Raw genomic sequence first — 17,951 nt, forward strand, 5'->3', positions numbered from 1 at the left:
GTGATTATGGTAAGGGGCGTTACATTTCCGACTGAGTGCTTGCGGTGTTCGGCCAATCACAGTGCACTGGGTCAGCTGGCCAATCAGAGCGGACTGCGCTTGTCAAAGGAGGGGGCTTTGTAGAAAAAGAAGCGTTTGAGAGAGGCGGGGCATATAGGACCTACAATAATGTACAGTATTTGAAAAATTATGTGTTTTTTGAACATTAAAGCATGTCAACATATTCTGTTACACCAAATACACAAAATAATGATCTTTAAAAAAGCATCATATGACCCCTTTAAATCACATGATCTTAAGACGTTCCCACCGAACTACTTTGGCTGTCTCCACCCACTCCAGCTGCTGACTCTCCCAGTCATCCACTGTGATCCAATCAGAGTTCTCCGTGGCTAGCCATCTCTAACCAATGGCAGGCTTCAATCAGACCTTTCTTTTTATAGCTATCTCCAACTGGAGAGATTATGCCTTTCACCACTATGTATCTTCCTAAGTCAACAAAAAAAGTTATGTATGTTAAATATGCATGTTTGATGAGTGATAACAAAATAGAGGACTTTTATAATAATATAGATTCACATTAAAGGGATAGTTTACCCAAAAAATAAAATTTCGTCATCATTTACTCATCCTAATGTTGTTCCAAACTTTTATGAGTTGCTTTCTTCTGTTGTACACAAAATAAGATATTGTGAAGAATGCTTGTAATCAAACATGACATCAATAGAATTTTTTCAATACTATGAAAGTCAACAGTTTGGTTACCAAAATTCTTCAAAATTCTCCATTCTTCTTTTGTGTTCAGTAGAAGAAAGAAAAAAAAGAATACAGGTTTAGAACAACTTGAGGGTGAATAAATGATGACAACATTTTCATTTTTGGGTGAACTATCCCTTTAAAACTTAAAAAAAAAAAAAAACTTACCAGTGTCTTCAAGGTGATCCCGAGCCAGTTCGAACATACGCAGGTGCATGTTTGTGATGGGGTTGAACGACCCGCATGCCAGCAGCACCACTTTGGTTTTCTCTTGTGATGTCATTGGTTATATGAAAAATGCTGTCTGCTGAAAAAAAAAAGTAATCTAGATAGAAATATATAGACAACATATTTTATTTATAACATACATATACAAAGTAATAATAATAATAAAGGTTTGTTTCTGGATATATTATTATTATTGTAATTAAATATAAATTTTACCTAAATGGAAATCACAATTAAATCTCGTTTCCTGCCTCCAAAGTGTAGGTATAAGATGCATTACTACTGTAGTTCATGAGCTAACAGTGTATGTTATCTAATAATTAACTATTCTTAATGACACAAATGGGTTTAGGAATGATATTCTATTCAATAAAACGCCATTCCACAAATATGCGCAATAATATGTAATCAAAGCAGGACTAAACGATACTTAGCAATTCAACAAACTTGTCTAGTGCTTCCTATTTATCTAATTGCAGTGGTTGTGCTTCAGTAAAACTTCACCGACTTTATTTAGCCAACAGATGCAGCGAAATATTGCTCTATAGTAAACAAACAGCAAGACCGACAAATGCGAAGTTCTTAAAAATATTCGTATTTTACCCTAGTAGTACTAGCTGTAATAGTACCGTGGAACAAATTATCAATGCGCGTGTGATCATTCCAACGTCTTCGTAGTGTGTTCATGATAATCAACTCTGCGCAGAGTTTATGCAGAAAAGCCATTGGCTTTCTGTTGAAGATAAATAGTGCTAGCAAACCACACCTTAGCAACTGGACTTGGGAACTTAAGTCTCGTTATAATTTTGTCTTCATCAGTAGGACTTCTTTGGAGAAAAAAGTACGGGTGAGAATTACTACTTGATTCACGTAAAACCATGCCGTTTAGGATCCTGTTACAGTTCGTACATTTGTTTGTTTATATATATATTTTAGTGCAAGCTAAGCTAACTATGCAGTGAGAGAGAATAAAGCAGAAGGTGACAAAAGAATGCGCTTTATTTCATGTATTTCATGGATGTTATACCAGACCTGTAACAATATTTACCTTGATACAGCCAACACTATACTAATTCTGATCAGTTCAGAAATGTGTATATCAGTAACTTGTATATAACTTGTATTATACTTGTATTATAACTTGTATATCAGATTATAACAGCTGTGGCATTCCCATATGTAGTAATAATGTTCCGTATGAATATATGGTGCTAAAATGTGATTATGCTTGTTAATTATTTAAAAAGACAACAATGGCTTCTCGAGGGGCATCAGAAACAAGCAAACTCAGACAAAACATGGAAGAACAGCTGGACCGGTTAATGCAACAGCTTCAGGATTTAGAGGAGTGCAGGTAATGGCATCCCATCAGTTCTCTACAGCACATTCAGTTACATGCACAGAAAAATACAAAAATTTAATTATTTTTCTATTGCAGAGAAGAGCTTGAAGAGGAGGAATATGAAGAAACCAAAAAAGAGACACTAGAACAGTTGAGCGAGTTCAATGAGTCTTTGAAAAAGTTGATATCTGGGAATATGACACTAGTTGATGAACTGGGGGGAATGCAACTGGTAAGAATTTACATTTTATTGTATTGGAAGTTCATATATATATATATATATATATATAGATGATTTTTTTAAATTACTGTACAAAGACATCTAGACTGACGTCTACTAGTATAAATAATTTTGTATGCTGAGAGATCATTTATGACTGCACATATTTATCAGGCAATCCAAGCTGCCATCAGTCAAGCATTCAAGACACCTGAAGTCATTCGGCTGTTTGCAAAAAAGCAGCCAGGGCAATTGAGGACAAGACTGGCTGAGGTGAATATAATTTTTTTTTAAATATTAACATTTTCAAATATATATGCAAAGACTTAAAGGGGTCATATGATGTTGCTAAAAAGAACATTATTTTGTGTATTTGGTGTAATGCAATGTGTTTGTGCGGTTCTTATGATACTGTGTGAATTCAGATGGACCGTGATGTGATGGTTGGAAAGCTCCCTCGAGATGTGTACACTCAGCAGAAAGTGGAGATCCTCACGGCTCTGAGAAAACTTGGCGAGAAGGTGAGAAGGATATTATTGACACAAATACTCTCACATCTATTTCAAGACTCACATGTTAAACTGTTTCTGATATCTGTAACTTGTTTGAATGCACAGCTGACAACAGAGGATGAAGCGTTTCTTGCTGCAAATGCTAGTGCCACTCTGAGCCACTTTGAGAAGGTGACTGCGAGCCTGGGTAAGACGAGAAGCAGCTAATTATTACTAATGAAGCATACTTTGCTTACTAAATATCTCTTTAATAATCAAATGCATCTTAACTTTCCAGGATCTGAAGATAAGATAATGGCATTGGCCAGTTCTGGAGTTGGGAAGACCCCGACATAAAGGCTTACTAGGATTGACATTTATTGTGAGTGTGGCTTAAATGCTGTCTGTGCATTTTACAGTATTTACAGTAATTTTTTAAACAATGGTTGCAATTTGTACACTTAGGAACAGAATTGTCAGATGACATCATGTGGTCACTCAACCTAAAGTAAATACATTGGGATTCATCCGACAGTTATTTGTATTGTATACATCCTATTCCTATACATTTTATGTTTGATTTGGGTACAGTGAAAAAAAAGTGTTTACATTTTCAGTGAAATGTCTCAAATATTTACACATCATTTTAGAATAGTTCTTAACAATTTTTCTGAATACAGTGAGGTAAGATTGTCTTTATTCAAAAAGGTCTTGATTCATTTTTAACCCTTTGGTTATAATGTTATTTATTAATCTTATCATTAAGCTGTTCGCCAATAAGCCTTTGGTACTAGTATTTGATAGTAAAATAGACTGTGATTACTATGCATTTTAATTTTGTTTGTCATTACTTTTTTTAACCAGTGTGATATTTGTAAATGTTTTGTATTTGAATATATTTGATGATCAACATCTGAAACGTTGCCAGTGTTTTCTCTTTTCTCTATTTACAATAACCTTTCTCTTTCTCTAGTTACAATAACTTTTATTTTTTTGCATTGCATTGCACATTGTATTTGGTTGAAAAAGAGGTCAAAAACATGTTTAATCTCTGCAAATTTTTTTTTTTTGCATTGCATTGTAATGCAAATACATTGTATTTGGTTGAAAAAGAGGTCAAAAACATGTTTAATCTCTGCAAATTCCATTACAAACTGGATTGTGATCTTTGGGAAATCATTATCAATATAATTATTTATAAACCTTATAAGAAATTCCACACTACCAGGTTAACATAAAAATAACAAACAGACTCTCAGTCTAATCATTTCATTATGACATTAGCAGGCTTCTTTCTGTATCTTCTCTGAACCACTGAGACGTTTTGCTTATATGAATTAGATATGAATATTTTTCAGTTTTCAAGCACTAGGTGGCACTCTAGTCCTGGCAACATTACTGTGGTCTGTATTTCACATACAGTCTATGGTAATTCACCTTCATCAAAGAGGCCTCATGAAAGATGAAATACATGAGAAAAGATCAAGGTGAATGATTATTTTAATTTAAATTATATATTATAAATATTGATTATTTTAATTGATACATATATTACTTATTACATATACACATTTAAATACATTAAATGTGTGTGTGGGTTATTCCTGGGATTCGGTAACATTGTCTATGGTAATTCACCTTCATCATAGAGGCCTCATGAAAGATGAAATACATGAGAAAAGATCAAGGTGAATGATTATTTTAATTTAAATTATATATTATAAATATTGATTATTTTAATTGATACATATATTACTTATTACATATACACATTTAAATACATTAAATGTGTGTGTGGGTTATTCCTGGGATTCGGTAACATTTCAACTTGGAAATTTGTTTTCAACTACATATGGATCTAAATACCCCACATCATAAGCCACATATCAAACCTCCCAAAAAAATCATATTTTCCCACCTCAGGCATTAAAGAGCTTTTATTTATTTTTTCAGATTTAGACACCTTTTATTCTCAACCCCGTAACAGACAAAATGGGATTAGTTTAAAAAGGATTTTACACAGAACCTGTTATAAAACAAACATCTACCTACTGCTCATGTGTCCCTCATAACGATTTAATGATAACAAATGTAACATTTATCACAATTTTCACATTTTTATAGGACTGAAGTTAAAAATAGACAAATTGTGTGTCTATAGTCTGTTTTATTTTTGTAAAAAAAAAATCTTTTTAATTTAGATGTTTAACTAAAACCACATTTTTATTGTTTTAGTCCTTTAACGTCAGATGGTAATCAGCAAGAAATGCTTTCATTTTTAATTGTCTTCCCTTTTTTCCCCAAAAATATTAATGTGACAAAGTGTGACGGGGTTGAAGACTGTAACACATTTGAAGTAATACATTGCCTTCAATTTTAATTTTCCGTTTTTGTTTCTTTCTCATATTGTCCTCTTCCTTCTGGGTCAACATATCTGCATTCCCAACATTGTCTTTCTGCTGCTAATGTGGATGCAATTTCTGATGTAGGATGCTTGTCAAAATTTAAGTGGACATATATTAAATATTCTATTTATAACAAAAATATGAGTTGTCATTATTTTGGTAAGTATATATTTACTGAAACAATGACTATTTTATATATTTTTTAATAAAAATTAATAATAATTTTAGTAAATAACTCAACCCTGTCACAAGTTTACAACCCCAAAACAATTAGAAATATACATATTTGTGACAGGGTTGAGCGTGATGGGGTTGTATTTTTTTGTTGTTGCTCAAAATGGCCACTGCCCCTCATGTAGCGTAGGAGAGTAGTCCATATATTGCAGCAATAAAATAAGCACATTGTATATACTTATGGATTAAAATAAAATGTCAAAAAATAATAATTTTCCATCTTAATTTTATGTAACAGGGTTGAGTTGTTAAGCTTGACCGTACCATCCCTGACTATAATACACCTCAAAAATAAGAATAAAAAGTATGATACTACTTACCATTTTCTGCACCACTATTAAATAGACCCGAATGATGTCATTTCTGGTAAATGGTGTCACATATGGGTGGAGTCTAATTTATTACGAGCATTGAATGGTTAGTGTGTTGAGCTCAGACTGAGGAACATAACCTTAAAGTGTTTTTTCTAAAATATATCTCACAAGAAAGGAACACAAATAAATGCTTACATTATTGCCAAAAAATTTAGACACCGTGCACATTTTGTTAATAATTTTCTAAGTACAAACTCAGTGAAGTGCCTCAGGGACATGATAAAATGCTTGGTGTAAGATAGAAATGAGATATTTTATGCTAAAAATTATTTAAATGCAATAATCGTTTTTATTCATTATAATGGCCATACCAAAGTATTGTGAAAAGCTTTTAACACTTTAAAAAGGGACTGAAATGTTGCCGAATCCCAGGAATGACCAGTGTATATAAATATGTATATAATATATAAAAATACATATGTACACATTTATATTATAGTAAATATAATATTCAAATATATTAATTGATAAAACATGTTTGTGCTAATGTAAAGGTGGGCATAGACAGAAACTGTATCATATATAATTATCAAGCGAAATAATCGGAATGCCAACACTCCAACTTTATTCCCATCTCATCCTTTATTTTGTTCATGAGCAAGCATCGACTTCACTATAATTACTCCTTTGAATAATAGAAATGTGAATGAGCTGGAAGGAGCATCCAACAGTTCTACAACATCCCCAGTTTTCATTTCTACAGCAAAAAAAATAAAAGTAATTCAAAATGTGAACAATGACCACTGAAGGCTGCAAATCTGAGACAGATAATCTTTGATTCAGTAGTATCACCAGTATCCTGTCCCATCTACTCCGCTCCAAACCCACAGTACCATATGCCAGTTACAGGAAATATTTATATCTTGTGTTATACATGCAAAGACAATGCCCCGTTAGACAAGCACCATCTGCAGCCGTTCAACACTCAGCACAGACTGCTTTTATTTATTATGGAAAGTTTCTGCGCCAGTGCCTTAAAATCGTCAAAATCACATTGTTTGAAATACAATTCACATGAGCTTTCCCTTGAGAACCTGCAGATGAATATTTGCATCAGGGGACAGGAGGGAAGATACAAACAATTGTGCGATTTTCAGTACAAACATTGATTATACTAAATTTGGTCTCATGGAATGGTCTACATCGATCAACCAGTTTTCAAAAGGATTGCAAGTTGAGAATACACTGTGAGAGACTTACGTTAGTGTGAGAAATCATTATGTATCTGCTTCTTGTGAATTTCATGCTGCCCTCTACAGCGTTATCAGGAGATACACCTTTCACTATACACATATTCTTAAACTCATACCCACATTTGCTGCCTATAATAATGTACATTTTTTCGAAGTGGATTTCCTCAAACATTATTTAGTACAATATTCATTGATGATACAGTATGGACCTATTTTCTCTACACATCAACATGAACACAAGACATCTATTCAGGACAATTAAAACGTCCACTCTTGATAAAACTAGCTGTTGATCCCTAACAGAAAATTAAAATCACTTCCGCATACCTGTAAGAAATCTAATATTAAATCATTATAAAATGAGAAAATTGCAACAACTAAAATGACATGGATGAATGTTTGGTTAGTTGTGTTATTAATGCGCTGTGACAGGCTAAAGGCACTCCCAACTCCGCCAGCTAGAATTCTGGACCTCTTTTTAAAAGTCCTGTCAATTTTGAAGGGGGGACCTGATGACCAAAACATGTAATCTCCCGTCGCCCTTTCATGGGTCTCAAAAATGGACCTTCTCGACAACTTCCCACATTGTACCTTTTCTGACATAACAAAATTATATTCATACCACCAATCATAACAAAGCCTTGTAGCCTAGGCCTTAAACTGAGAATATTCAGGCATGTAAACAAAACAAATCTGTACCCTAAAGCTTCACGTCCGTCTTTACTAAACAATCAAACAATGTACAATGTCCTAAATAATCAACATTCTTTTTTCCAGCCCAAAGGGAACGGAGTATTAATTTCTCCAATAAATGACCATTTTGGAGGGGGTGCATCCCAAAATGTCCAATCACGGTAAGAAAATTAAACTATGGCATGATTCTGAGAGCGTCTACGAGGAGAAATGACCTGCAAATCTGGAGTAGATTGATAGCATCACCAAAAAGGAATAAAAGTTTACCAAATGTAAACAAATATCTTTACACAACTCTACAGTACAGTTCCATGTACAATAAAATCCAACGGCCATACTGCAAAAATATGTTATGCTTTAAGAGTTGAAATGCATTTCTTTTAATGCGCTGATAGGCAAATTAGCCCTTTTAATGCTTTTAGGGGCCTTGAAATGACAAGAATAACTTGGGTTAACCCTGAATTTGAAAATAAAAAAAACATCACTAAAAATACTACATATATATAATAAAATCAACCCAATAATTTTGTTTAGTACACTTAATGTAACTGACCATCTAAATTTAGCAAGAGGTCTGTTGAAACAGTACACAACGGACCTTTCAATGCTCACATTGTCGATAAATCACCAGCGCACCCATTTTCCATTATTCGAACTGGGTTATTAGAGTGCATACTGTGATTCCAATTGGTCTCTATTTATTACAGAAAATACAAGCACTATCACTTAAGAATGGCTTAAATAACTGCAGTGTGCCTAAACTGTACAACATACAGTACCACGTGAAAAAAACAACAGTATATTCATCACCTGAATGTGATTATTAGTCCCCAAAACGTCACTGAAATAAAAACACTGAAGCCTTGGTGTAGCTTTTGTGCTATTGCAAGCCCAGCTAGAATTAGCATATGTAAAGCAAAAGCACTGAACCAACTCTACGCCCATCCAACACTACGAAACGAAACGGAACGAAACGAAACAAAAAGATGCACACCCACCTCCAAGAGAAAAGACAAAATGAATGACACTTTGCCACAGAAACCTCAGCCTCTGGGTTTCTCTCTGTGAAGCGGACGTCTTTTGTACGAGCATGAGATTTACTGAAAGTTTCTGAAACATGCTAAGAGCATCTGACACAATATTCTACAGCAGGTACTGTGTTTTTTTAGATACCGGAAACCATTGGTTAGGCTTTCACTAACACACTGACTAATTACATGGTTTTGTCTTATTTACAAAATATCAAAAAGCAGTTGTCTTCCATACCCATGATTCCAAATCTTGCCATGCAATATAAAGAGGAAAAAAAGTGATCGGAAAGAGTTTTTCCTCAAAATTCCTTTAGCGAATCAACCTAAAACATCATGTGCAAGGAATATACATTAAATCATTCTCAAAGCTCAATTTGAAAAGTAAAAGTGCAGGGATGTGTCCATACAGAGCTTTAAAAAAATGCAAATGCAGGTCAGGATTCCCTCGGATAGGACAGAAAAAGATTCAATAAATTAGGAACTTGTATTGAGATAGCTGTGATACTATACTACACTGAATACCACCACAATAAGATGTCGGTAGGGAAGCCTTGGCAGGTGGAAATGAAGCGGACTGTCACGACAGACACCGGATATATTCGTATCTATATTGTACATATATTGTATAGTTGTTTAGTTTTCAGTGTTTTCTGCATTTTTACGCATGGCTCCTTAGGTAGGGGGAACATGGGCGTCCCTATTGGCAGAGGGATGTGACTGTGTGTGGGTGGATTTGTCATCGTGTGAGTTTGTGTGTGTGTGTGTGTGATGGTAAGTAGTGTGTACTGTGTGCTCAGGAGGATCAGTAGGTGGAGTCGTCCCACTCCAGCTGCTGCTGTCTGCTTGAACCCTGCTGGTCTTCCTGTTCGCCACCCTCATCCTCACTGCTGTCTGACTCTGCGCTAGTGATGTCGTCTTCCTCCTCTCCATCCTCGCTCTCTTCCTCTTCCTCATCTCCTTCCTCTTCGCTGCTGTGCTGATCCTCGTAAGTCTAAGAGGAAGAGAGAACTGGACCTTCTTTAAACTGCATAACAGATTTATTCAAAAGATTTGAGTTATGAGCAATCAAATTCTTATTATAAAAACAGGGCCCAAACTTTTTTGTCAACCGAACCCCTAATGTAAAATATTTACTTGAAGCACCCCATGAGATTTTACATTAATATTTCAATAATTTAATGACACATCTGCATGTTCAGGGTTCACTGATGTTGGTTAATGTCACATGCTATGAAAGATAAACAGATAAAATATCTAACCTTTTTAGTAAGCGTTTTATTTTGATTGTTTTTATTTTAGAATAAATTTTATTTATATAGATTTATTTATTTATTTTAGATTTGGCTAAAAAAATCTATTGTGATTTTGACGTCATATATTGCAATTTTGTGCAATTGCGATTTGACTTCTGGTAAAGTTATATAGTTTATATATAATATAATCACTATAGATAGATAGATAGATAGTGATTATATTACATTATAATATAAGCTCTAAATAATAGTGATTATATCATATTATATAGTGATTATTGGATTTTTTAAAAATTATAAAAAAATATATTAAAAAAAAAAACTTACAGTTAAAATGAAAACCAAACTAATGATTTCAAAAGTGAACCAATAATTTTATTCCAAGCCTCTATAATGGAAGTCCGTGCTTTATGAATCACATCAAATGATCTCTCTGTAATGGCAATATCGCTGAAATTACCAAATTTAGTACTTCTTACAGCAACCAGAATGCAAAAAAATAGCTGTTTAGTTGACTGAAAATCCATATTAGTGGACAAATGAACAGGATGAGGAGGGATGGTAATAAAGGGGCATTTTTACAACTGTACATTGAGTATTTTTGATGGGTTTAGGCCTCTGCTGCATTAACTATGCATGAGTGTTCTAAGAGCGCTGAGCGAGCAAGCTCTGTTCCTTTTAGAACGCACCTCCATTGGGTTGACGGTGATGGTGAGGGCAGAGTCATCCCAGTCCATCTCGTTCTCTTTGCCGTTTTCCTGGTCCCTCAAGGTGCCCTGGTGGGCAGCACGGATACGGAAGACACCAAGGATGATCATAAACACCAGGAAGCTCACGCACACAACAATAACAACGGTGGCTGCGCTGGGGACAACTGTGAAGAGTGGATGGACACAGATTAGCATTTGGTATTTAGGGTGATAAAAACCTAAAAGAGGTTGTCTGAGGTGCCCCTCACAGGCTGTCCAGATGTTGTAAACAGCACTTGTATATAATCCCTAAAAGTGCGCCATTAAAAACAGGCTAAGTACACGGCGCTCCATAACTGCCCTACTTTTTAGATTGACTTTAAGCTGCGGAAAAACTCATGGAAAGAAACTGAATTCAGGTTTGAGCTCGACATTAAACAGCTTATTCATTTGATAACAAAGTCTGGATTATCTTTAATGAGAGATTAGTGCAATAATCTAGGAGAGATACTGTGAGAGATGAAGCAGCCAATGAAACGCCTTTATCTCCAAGAGAAGTTGAACAGAGAAGCAGAGAAGCTGGGGGGGGGGGGCCCGGAGGCCTGATGCATGTAAGCCAGGTTGTGTCCAGACAGGTCCACTGAAGCATGCTGTACTTGGTTGATGAACTGAGGCTGTACCATAGCGTTGTTAGCATGATCCATGGGGTTGGCTGTATGGATCACGTTGACCTGATTACATAAACAATAAAGACGGTCACACAACTGGCATCTGCATAGTACAATACAATACAGTTTGCTACAGAATCAGTCTCTTTATATCCTTATTTGGCTTATTTTGATATAGCCTTGTATACAGCATTTTTATATTAACAGAACCCTTAAAAAAACATTGATTTTTAGCATTTATACATATAATGTAAATTCATATAATAAAAATGTGCATAAGACCATATATAAAATAAAAAATAAAAGCTAGAAAATGATTTATATAATTTATTTTTTTCAATCTACACACTACAGTTGAAAAGTCTGGTGTCCATTTATTCTTTTATGTTTTTAAAACAAGTCTCTTGTAATCAAGGATGCATTTATTTGACCAAAAATACAGTAAAAACAGCTTTTAAAAAATTTGTTTTTCCTTTTAAATATATTTTAAAATGTAATTTTTTCTTGTGATGGCATAGCTGAATTTTCAGAATCATTACTCCAGTCTTCAGTCACATGATGCTTCAGAAATCATAAATAATAGTTCTTATTATTAGCAATGTTGAAAAAAGTTGTGCTGCTTAATATTTATGAAGAAACGTTTTTTCAGGATTCTTTGATGAATAGAAAGTTTTAAAAAACATTATTTATTTCAAAATAAATCTTCTGTAACATTATAAATGTCTTTACTGTCACTTTTCATATATTTAATACATTGTTGTCGAATAAAAGTATTAATGTCTTACAAAAAATCTTACTGACCCCAAACTTTTGAAAGGAAGTGTGTATATATACAGTTAACTGTAGTAAATATAACTGTAGGTATATAGCAGAAACTATGGTTTTAGTGGGACATTTTAGTGAAAGTAATAAATAATTGTTTACATTGAGGACAGTGTGTGGTCAGCTATACCTCGACTTTGAATTCATTGCTGATGTAGCGGCCATTGAGTTCAGAGCAGACAAGTTTAAACTTCCTGTCAAACAGAGCCTCTGTGTGCCAGTTCCTGTAGCGGATCAGATGCAGGACCTGTTCATAGTTCGCCATGGTGTTAACCCCTGTGGACAGAGACAAACTTTAACTATTTGTCAAGATTACAGTACTGAAGCTTTTAATACCATTAGATCAGCCATTCAGCAAGATGCTGGATATAAACTACCATGAACCAAACTCACAAATATAATCCAAAAAATGTGTGCGAATATATTGCAGTTTTGTTGATGTAGATGGATGAGTACCTGTGATGACCATGCCCACGTTGGAAGAGCTCATCTCCAGAGCTCTCTGCTGGATTTGGGCCAGATCCACCTCCAAACTCTCATGATCTCCATTCAGTTCATCTCCCACCACAGTCACCTCACACGTGTCCAAGTTATGCATAATCTCCTCAGATACCACCGTCTCTTGCACTGACAAAAAACAAAAACCATCCGTCAGTAAGTTAGAGCAGAACCTCTCCATTTGATTACATTTGATCTTGGAAAGACTTGAATGTTCAAAAACAGCCCACCATGCAATTTTATGGCAAATATCGATTGCAAGGAGCAATCTCTAAGAAATACTTACAATGCACTAAAACATAAAATAAAAAACATTAGCTAAGAGAAAACGTCTTAGACTTTCTTTTCCTAAAGCATAAGCATTCATCCCAGAATCTATTATATAGACAACATGAGTTTTTCTACCTTTTGAATATAAACATGTATTGAATATAACATGTACCAAAATATTGCTCAAATAAACTGTTTAACCATTTGCATTTCCATTTAATATGCTGTTCCAAATCAATATAACATCCTCTCTTGTGTACAACACGAATGTCATATAGATTTGGAATAAATTATGACAGAATTTTCATTTCATGGGTAACTTGTCCCTGTAAAATTCCTCTTGTGGCCAATGTGGAAACTACTCCTGGTCAATCTGCTTACAACTTCTTTTCTCTTTCATGATCCATTTCCCCTCTCTCCACCTTTCTCAGCAAAACATGTGAATCTCACATTCCCAGCGTACCTGTTGGATCATCCTCGCCTTCGGCCTCGGTCTCAGCTTCCACCTCCACCTCCACCTCACGGGTGATGGTGCTGACGATGCGCAGCTCAGGGAAGAGCGTAACGCCCTCCGTACTCTCAAATTCAGCTGCTCCACGGGCAAAATGGTCAATTCCACTGAGGCTGATCTTTGGCTCCTCTGGCTGGAGAACCATCACGTATCCTTCAGAGTCAGGCACAGAGATGCACGTCTCCTCATTGAAGCATCTAAAGAATTACAAAGGAGATAAAGCATAATACATTCATCATTATAAGTGTACTAAAAGTATGAATAGATTTTTTTTTTTCATTATTAGCTTTTCTGTGTTATTTTGGAGCAATAATATTTCAAAGTGGGTGGGGCTTGCTTGAGTGATGCAGCTGAACTGAAATGATGGAAACTAACTTGACAGTGGTGGTGACACGCAGATGGCGGATTCCTGGGGTGGGGAACTGCCGGGAATTTAGGTAGGAGATGTGCTGCATGACCTTCTCAAAGCTCTCAATGTCATCTCCCTCCAGAGTCAGAGAGGACTGGTTGGGGTTAAACTCCACCTAGAGAGAGACATATATCCATTTGATTAACCTTGGGAACACAAATTAAGACATTTTTAATTAAATCTGCTAAATATGTCGACCTAAAGTAATTCTGCTCATCATACAAAGTGATCATATCTCTTCACAAGACTTGGGTTAAACCATTCATTTTTATGATGCCTTTGTGAACTTTTTGGATCTTCTAAGTTTTGGTTACCTGGATTTGCAATGAATGGACAAAAACCGTTTAGGTTTCATTAAAAATGCCTTAATTTGTGTTAGGGCTGCACGATTAATCGAATGCGATTGTCATGCGCATCTCGTCAGTAAAGCCAGTTCTGTGATTAGTAGTAAATCTCCAACACGTGCTTTCAGATGGAGCAGCGTTTACTACACAGAGCCGTAGTTCACTGACAAGCTACGCAAAATCGCGTTCATAATCGCAGACGATTAAATCGCACGATTATGAAATCGAAGAAATCGTTGTGCGATTATGAAAGCTGTTTGCGTAGCTTATCAGTGAACTACGCCTGTGTAGTAAATGCTGCTCCATCTGAAAGCACGTGAAAATACCACATTTAATAACATGTTTTTACTCCAAACTATTCATAACGCCAGTCGAGTGTTTGAAATAAATCCTTCTGTGAGATGATGTGGCTTCTTACACAGAATAAGACACGCAACATATTTCATAGTATTCTAAGCAGTGATAAAGGCTATGTCGATTAGCATTGTATTATTATATACTTTATTTATTATGAACTCGGATAAACCATATATTGTCGTAGACTTGTGTTTATTAGTCATGTTGAATTAATGAAAGCAGTTAAATCTTCTGTTTATTCAGCAACCGCTATAGGGATTTCCTGGGTTTCTTCTGCGAGGCGTATTTGGGGTTTCAGCACGAGAGCGCCCTCTGGCCTTCGGATGGAGATTTACTACTGATCACAGAACCGTGCTTCACTGAAAGATACGCATGACAATCGCAGCTTCTGCCTAATCGCGATCGCGATATCGCCTTTGCAATTTAATTTCGATTAATCGTGCAGCCCTAATTTGTGTTTTAAATAGTAACCAAAGTCTTAAGGGTTTAGAACAACATGAGGTGTATAAATGATGACAGAATTTTCATTTCTAGGTGAACTATCCTTCTGACAAAAATTAAAAATATTTCTATCATGACAACTCTCAGAAGATTTTAGCATGGTAATGGAAATGACAATGTTAATGTATTTGGTCTTGGCGGAACAGATCTGCTACACTGCTGAATTGCTGCTACTGTTGGTTATTGCTGTATTTGTAGATTATTGCTGCTGCTGCTGCAAAGCAAGTACAGGAACTTGCTACTGCCAATACATAAGCTGATACAGTGCTGTGAGTATTTAAGACATACTGCTGCTGCACAAATAGCATATATAATAACCTGTAGCAGAACTATACAGGTGGAGCTGGGGAAGGTGGAGGGTTTCAGAGGAACTCTATGTGAAATGCTCTAGTGAATGCTAACCAGCCATTTAAATGTTATGCAGTAAGCTCACTGGCTGCGTATGCAACATGAATCAGCTTTTGCTAAGTTGTTTAACACTGTGAATATCATCAGTTTGTGTTAACGATCCATCAGTCTGCGCCATCTAGTTTCATGACAGAAATTGGCATTAAAAATAATTTTTGGGAATTCAAATTAAAATATTAAAAATATTAGATGAAAAAATTACTAAAACTAAATCTGACATAAAAATAAATTAAAGCTATTAAGCAACATTAATATAAAAACGAAAAAAATGACAAAAGCATATACCAAAATGACTAAAAATTAAACTAAAATAAAACTGAAAACTGAAAATATAAAAATAAATGCTAATTCAAAATATTAATAAACACTATAATGGTCATAAAAAAACAACTTGCCCCTTTTAGACTTGCACTGTATTTATTTACTAACTGCTTGTTTTCTTTAAAAAAAAAAACTAACATTTGCTTCTCTAATCTTTCTGTATTCTATCTATTTGTTTTCTTTTATTTATTATACAATTAACAAAAGCAAAAAAGGCCTCTAACACTAGCTTGCTCTATTCTTTTTCTATTCTATCTGTTTTCTTTTTATTTATTATATGATAAAAAAAAAAACTTGCTACGTGTACTGCATTAAGCTAACTGAGACTTGTTATAGCACTTGCATATCATTGCTCTTTTGTTGATTTTGATTGCTTCCATTGTCCTCATTTGTAAGTCGCTTATAAAAGCATCTGCTAAATGACTAAATGTAAATTTAAATCTCTCTTTCTTTCTCTCTTACACACACACACACACACATCTGTTCTCAGCTGAATGTGCCTGATAGTGCTTGACCGTCATGTGAATGTAAAGTGATGTTGTGGTGGCCACTGTTTCTCAGGTTGCCCCGTCTAATACTCAGAGGACTATAGAGTTTCATTGAGTACAGAGACCCACTGATCATTTAGATTGTCTTGTATGATACCAAGCAAATGGGCCTTTTTGTGTCCTAATCCTCACATATACACGCAGGGCCGTCCTTAGGGGGGTGCAACTGGTGCGGTCTTCTTTTATTTCCGTGTACTTAAAACCATATATATTTCATATTTTTTGTTATTAATTTCAGGCCCTATTTTGCACCCTGTTCATGTAAAATGCCTATTACTATAAATAGTACTAGATTCAAGTACTAGTACTAGATGAGCCTTAATAAAACATGCAGATTGTGTTATTCCTGTGGCTGTAACGCTTGCTCAGAGCGAGCTGTTTGGCAGAACGATCTGCTGCAGTTTGCGCATGAGTGTCCTGTGTTTAGCAACAGAATTTCAAGCCATTACACCTGGCTTGGTGACAATAATTATCACTTCCAAGCAAATGTAACTAACCTAATTACTGTCTACAGAGTTGTCAAGCTTCAAAATCTGAACATGAAAACAAAAACAAGAAGGCAAATTAGCTCAATTAGATGCCAAGAGGAAAACGCACTGTTGTTACGTGCTGTTGTTATGATACGAGTCATTTTTCACTTCTTGATGACTTTCCTCCTTTCATCTTTTCTCTGTTCTTCATCAGAAGAACTGCAATCACACTCGACCACAGAAGAAAACATTCTGCAGCAAACTGATAGAAACAGAATCCTTCTACTGATAAAGCCAGCCAGATGCTTCTGTGATGACAATCAGCTGTGCACTTTCCTGTTGATGGAGGCAAAACACACACCAAGTCTTATGGAGGTTTTTGATCCACTAAAGTCATCCGCTGGATCTGCGTCTCTCCATCAATGGCACTTTTAACTGTTCAAGATGCTTTGAGGTAGCTAATGTTGAGCAGCATAACTGAGGTTTGGAAACACTTACTGTGGTCACTCCAGTGTCTAGCGGTGCCATGGGAATAGAGCTTCATTTCTGTGGTATTAGTGCAAAAGAAAACATTACAAAGGCCATTGTGAGAACAAAGCTTTTCTTGTGCAGTTTAAAGGAATAGTTAAACCAAAAATGAACGTTGTCATCATTTACTCGCCATGTTGTTCTGTCCCCATAATTTCTTCCATTAAATGCTACAGCAGTCCGAACGGTTATTTTCCACACAACGACAAATCATTGTGACTGCGACTTTCAAGCCCCAAAAATGACAAAACGCAACACCACAGTATTCTGAAAATAGTCAATACAACTTGTGTACTATATTCCAAGTCTTTTGCAACCATGCAACAACTACCAAAAATTAAAGCTGTCATTCATTGATAATCTTGCTGGTGTTCAGTTCAAAAACAA

At 35.3% G+C, this 17,951-nt stretch overlaps 2 protein-coding genes and 1 pseudogene across 7 annotated transcripts in view; 1 reads left to right on the top strand and 2 right to left on the bottom strand.

Moving 5' to 3' along the window:
* The window catches only part of LOC107718819 (nicotinamide/nicotinic acid mononucleotide adenylyltransferase 1-like), a 7,665-nt pseudogene extending 6,626 nt beyond the window's left edge, over positions 1–1,039 (bottom strand).
* A 648-nt stretch (positions 1,040–1,687) lies between these two features.
* Positions 1,688–3,803, top strand: LOC107718820 (protein LZIC-like). Of its 3 annotated transcripts, XM_016526050.1 has the most exons (8): positions 1,688–1,831; positions 2,232–2,338; positions 2,423–2,558; positions 2,721–2,819; positions 2,972–3,067; positions 3,164–3,245; positions 3,336–3,419; positions 3,503–3,803. In XM_016526050.1, the coding sequence occupies exons 2-7, from the start codon at positions 2,238–2,240 to the stop codon at positions 3,392–3,394; spliced, it is 573 nt and encodes a 190-aa protein (XP_016381536.1). In that variant the 5' UTR covers positions 1,688–1,831; positions 2,232–2,237; the 3' UTR covers positions 3,395–3,419; positions 3,503–3,803. The 3 variants fall into 3 exon arrangements, with proteins under 3 accessions (XP_016381536.1, XP_016381535.1, XP_016381537.1); XM_016526049.1 differs by having other exon boundaries at positions 3,336–3,803; XM_016526051.1 differs by having other exon boundaries at positions 1,688–1,825; positions 3,336–3,803.
* A 2,810-nt stretch (positions 3,804–6,613) lies between these two features.
* clstn1 (calsyntenin 1) overlaps positions 6,614–17,951 on the bottom strand; it is a 49,150-nt gene continuing 37,812 nt past the window's right edge. For all 4 annotated transcript variants that reach the window (XM_016526030.1, XM_016526028.1, XM_016526029.1 and 1 more), the window contains 7 exons: positions 14,054–14,202; positions 13,631–13,875; positions 12,856–13,026; positions 12,530–12,675; positions 11,508–11,640; positions 10,910–11,097; positions 6,614–9,958 (listed from right to left, as the gene is read on the bottom strand). In XM_016526030.1, coding sequence (XP_016381516.1) covers positions 9,770–9,958; positions 10,910–11,097; positions 11,508–11,640; positions 12,530–12,675; positions 12,856–13,026; positions 13,631–13,875; positions 14,054–14,202 — 1,221 coding nt within the window. In that variant the 3' untranslated portion in view covers positions 6,614–9,769. The remainder of the gene's footprint in view (positions 9,959–10,909; positions 11,098–11,507; positions 11,641–12,529; positions 12,676–12,855; positions 13,027–13,630; positions 13,876–14,053; positions 14,203–17,951) is intronic.

Source organism: Sinocyclocheilus rhinocerous, unplaced genomic scaffold (assembly GCF_001515625.1).
Source record: "Sinocyclocheilus rhinocerous isolate Xijiao unplaced genomic scaffold, SAMN03320098_v1.1 scaffold2017, whole genome shotgun sequence".
NCBI classification, from domain to species: domain Eukaryota; kingdom Metazoa; phylum Chordata; class Actinopteri; order Cypriniformes; family Cyprinidae; genus Sinocyclocheilus; species Sinocyclocheilus rhinocerous.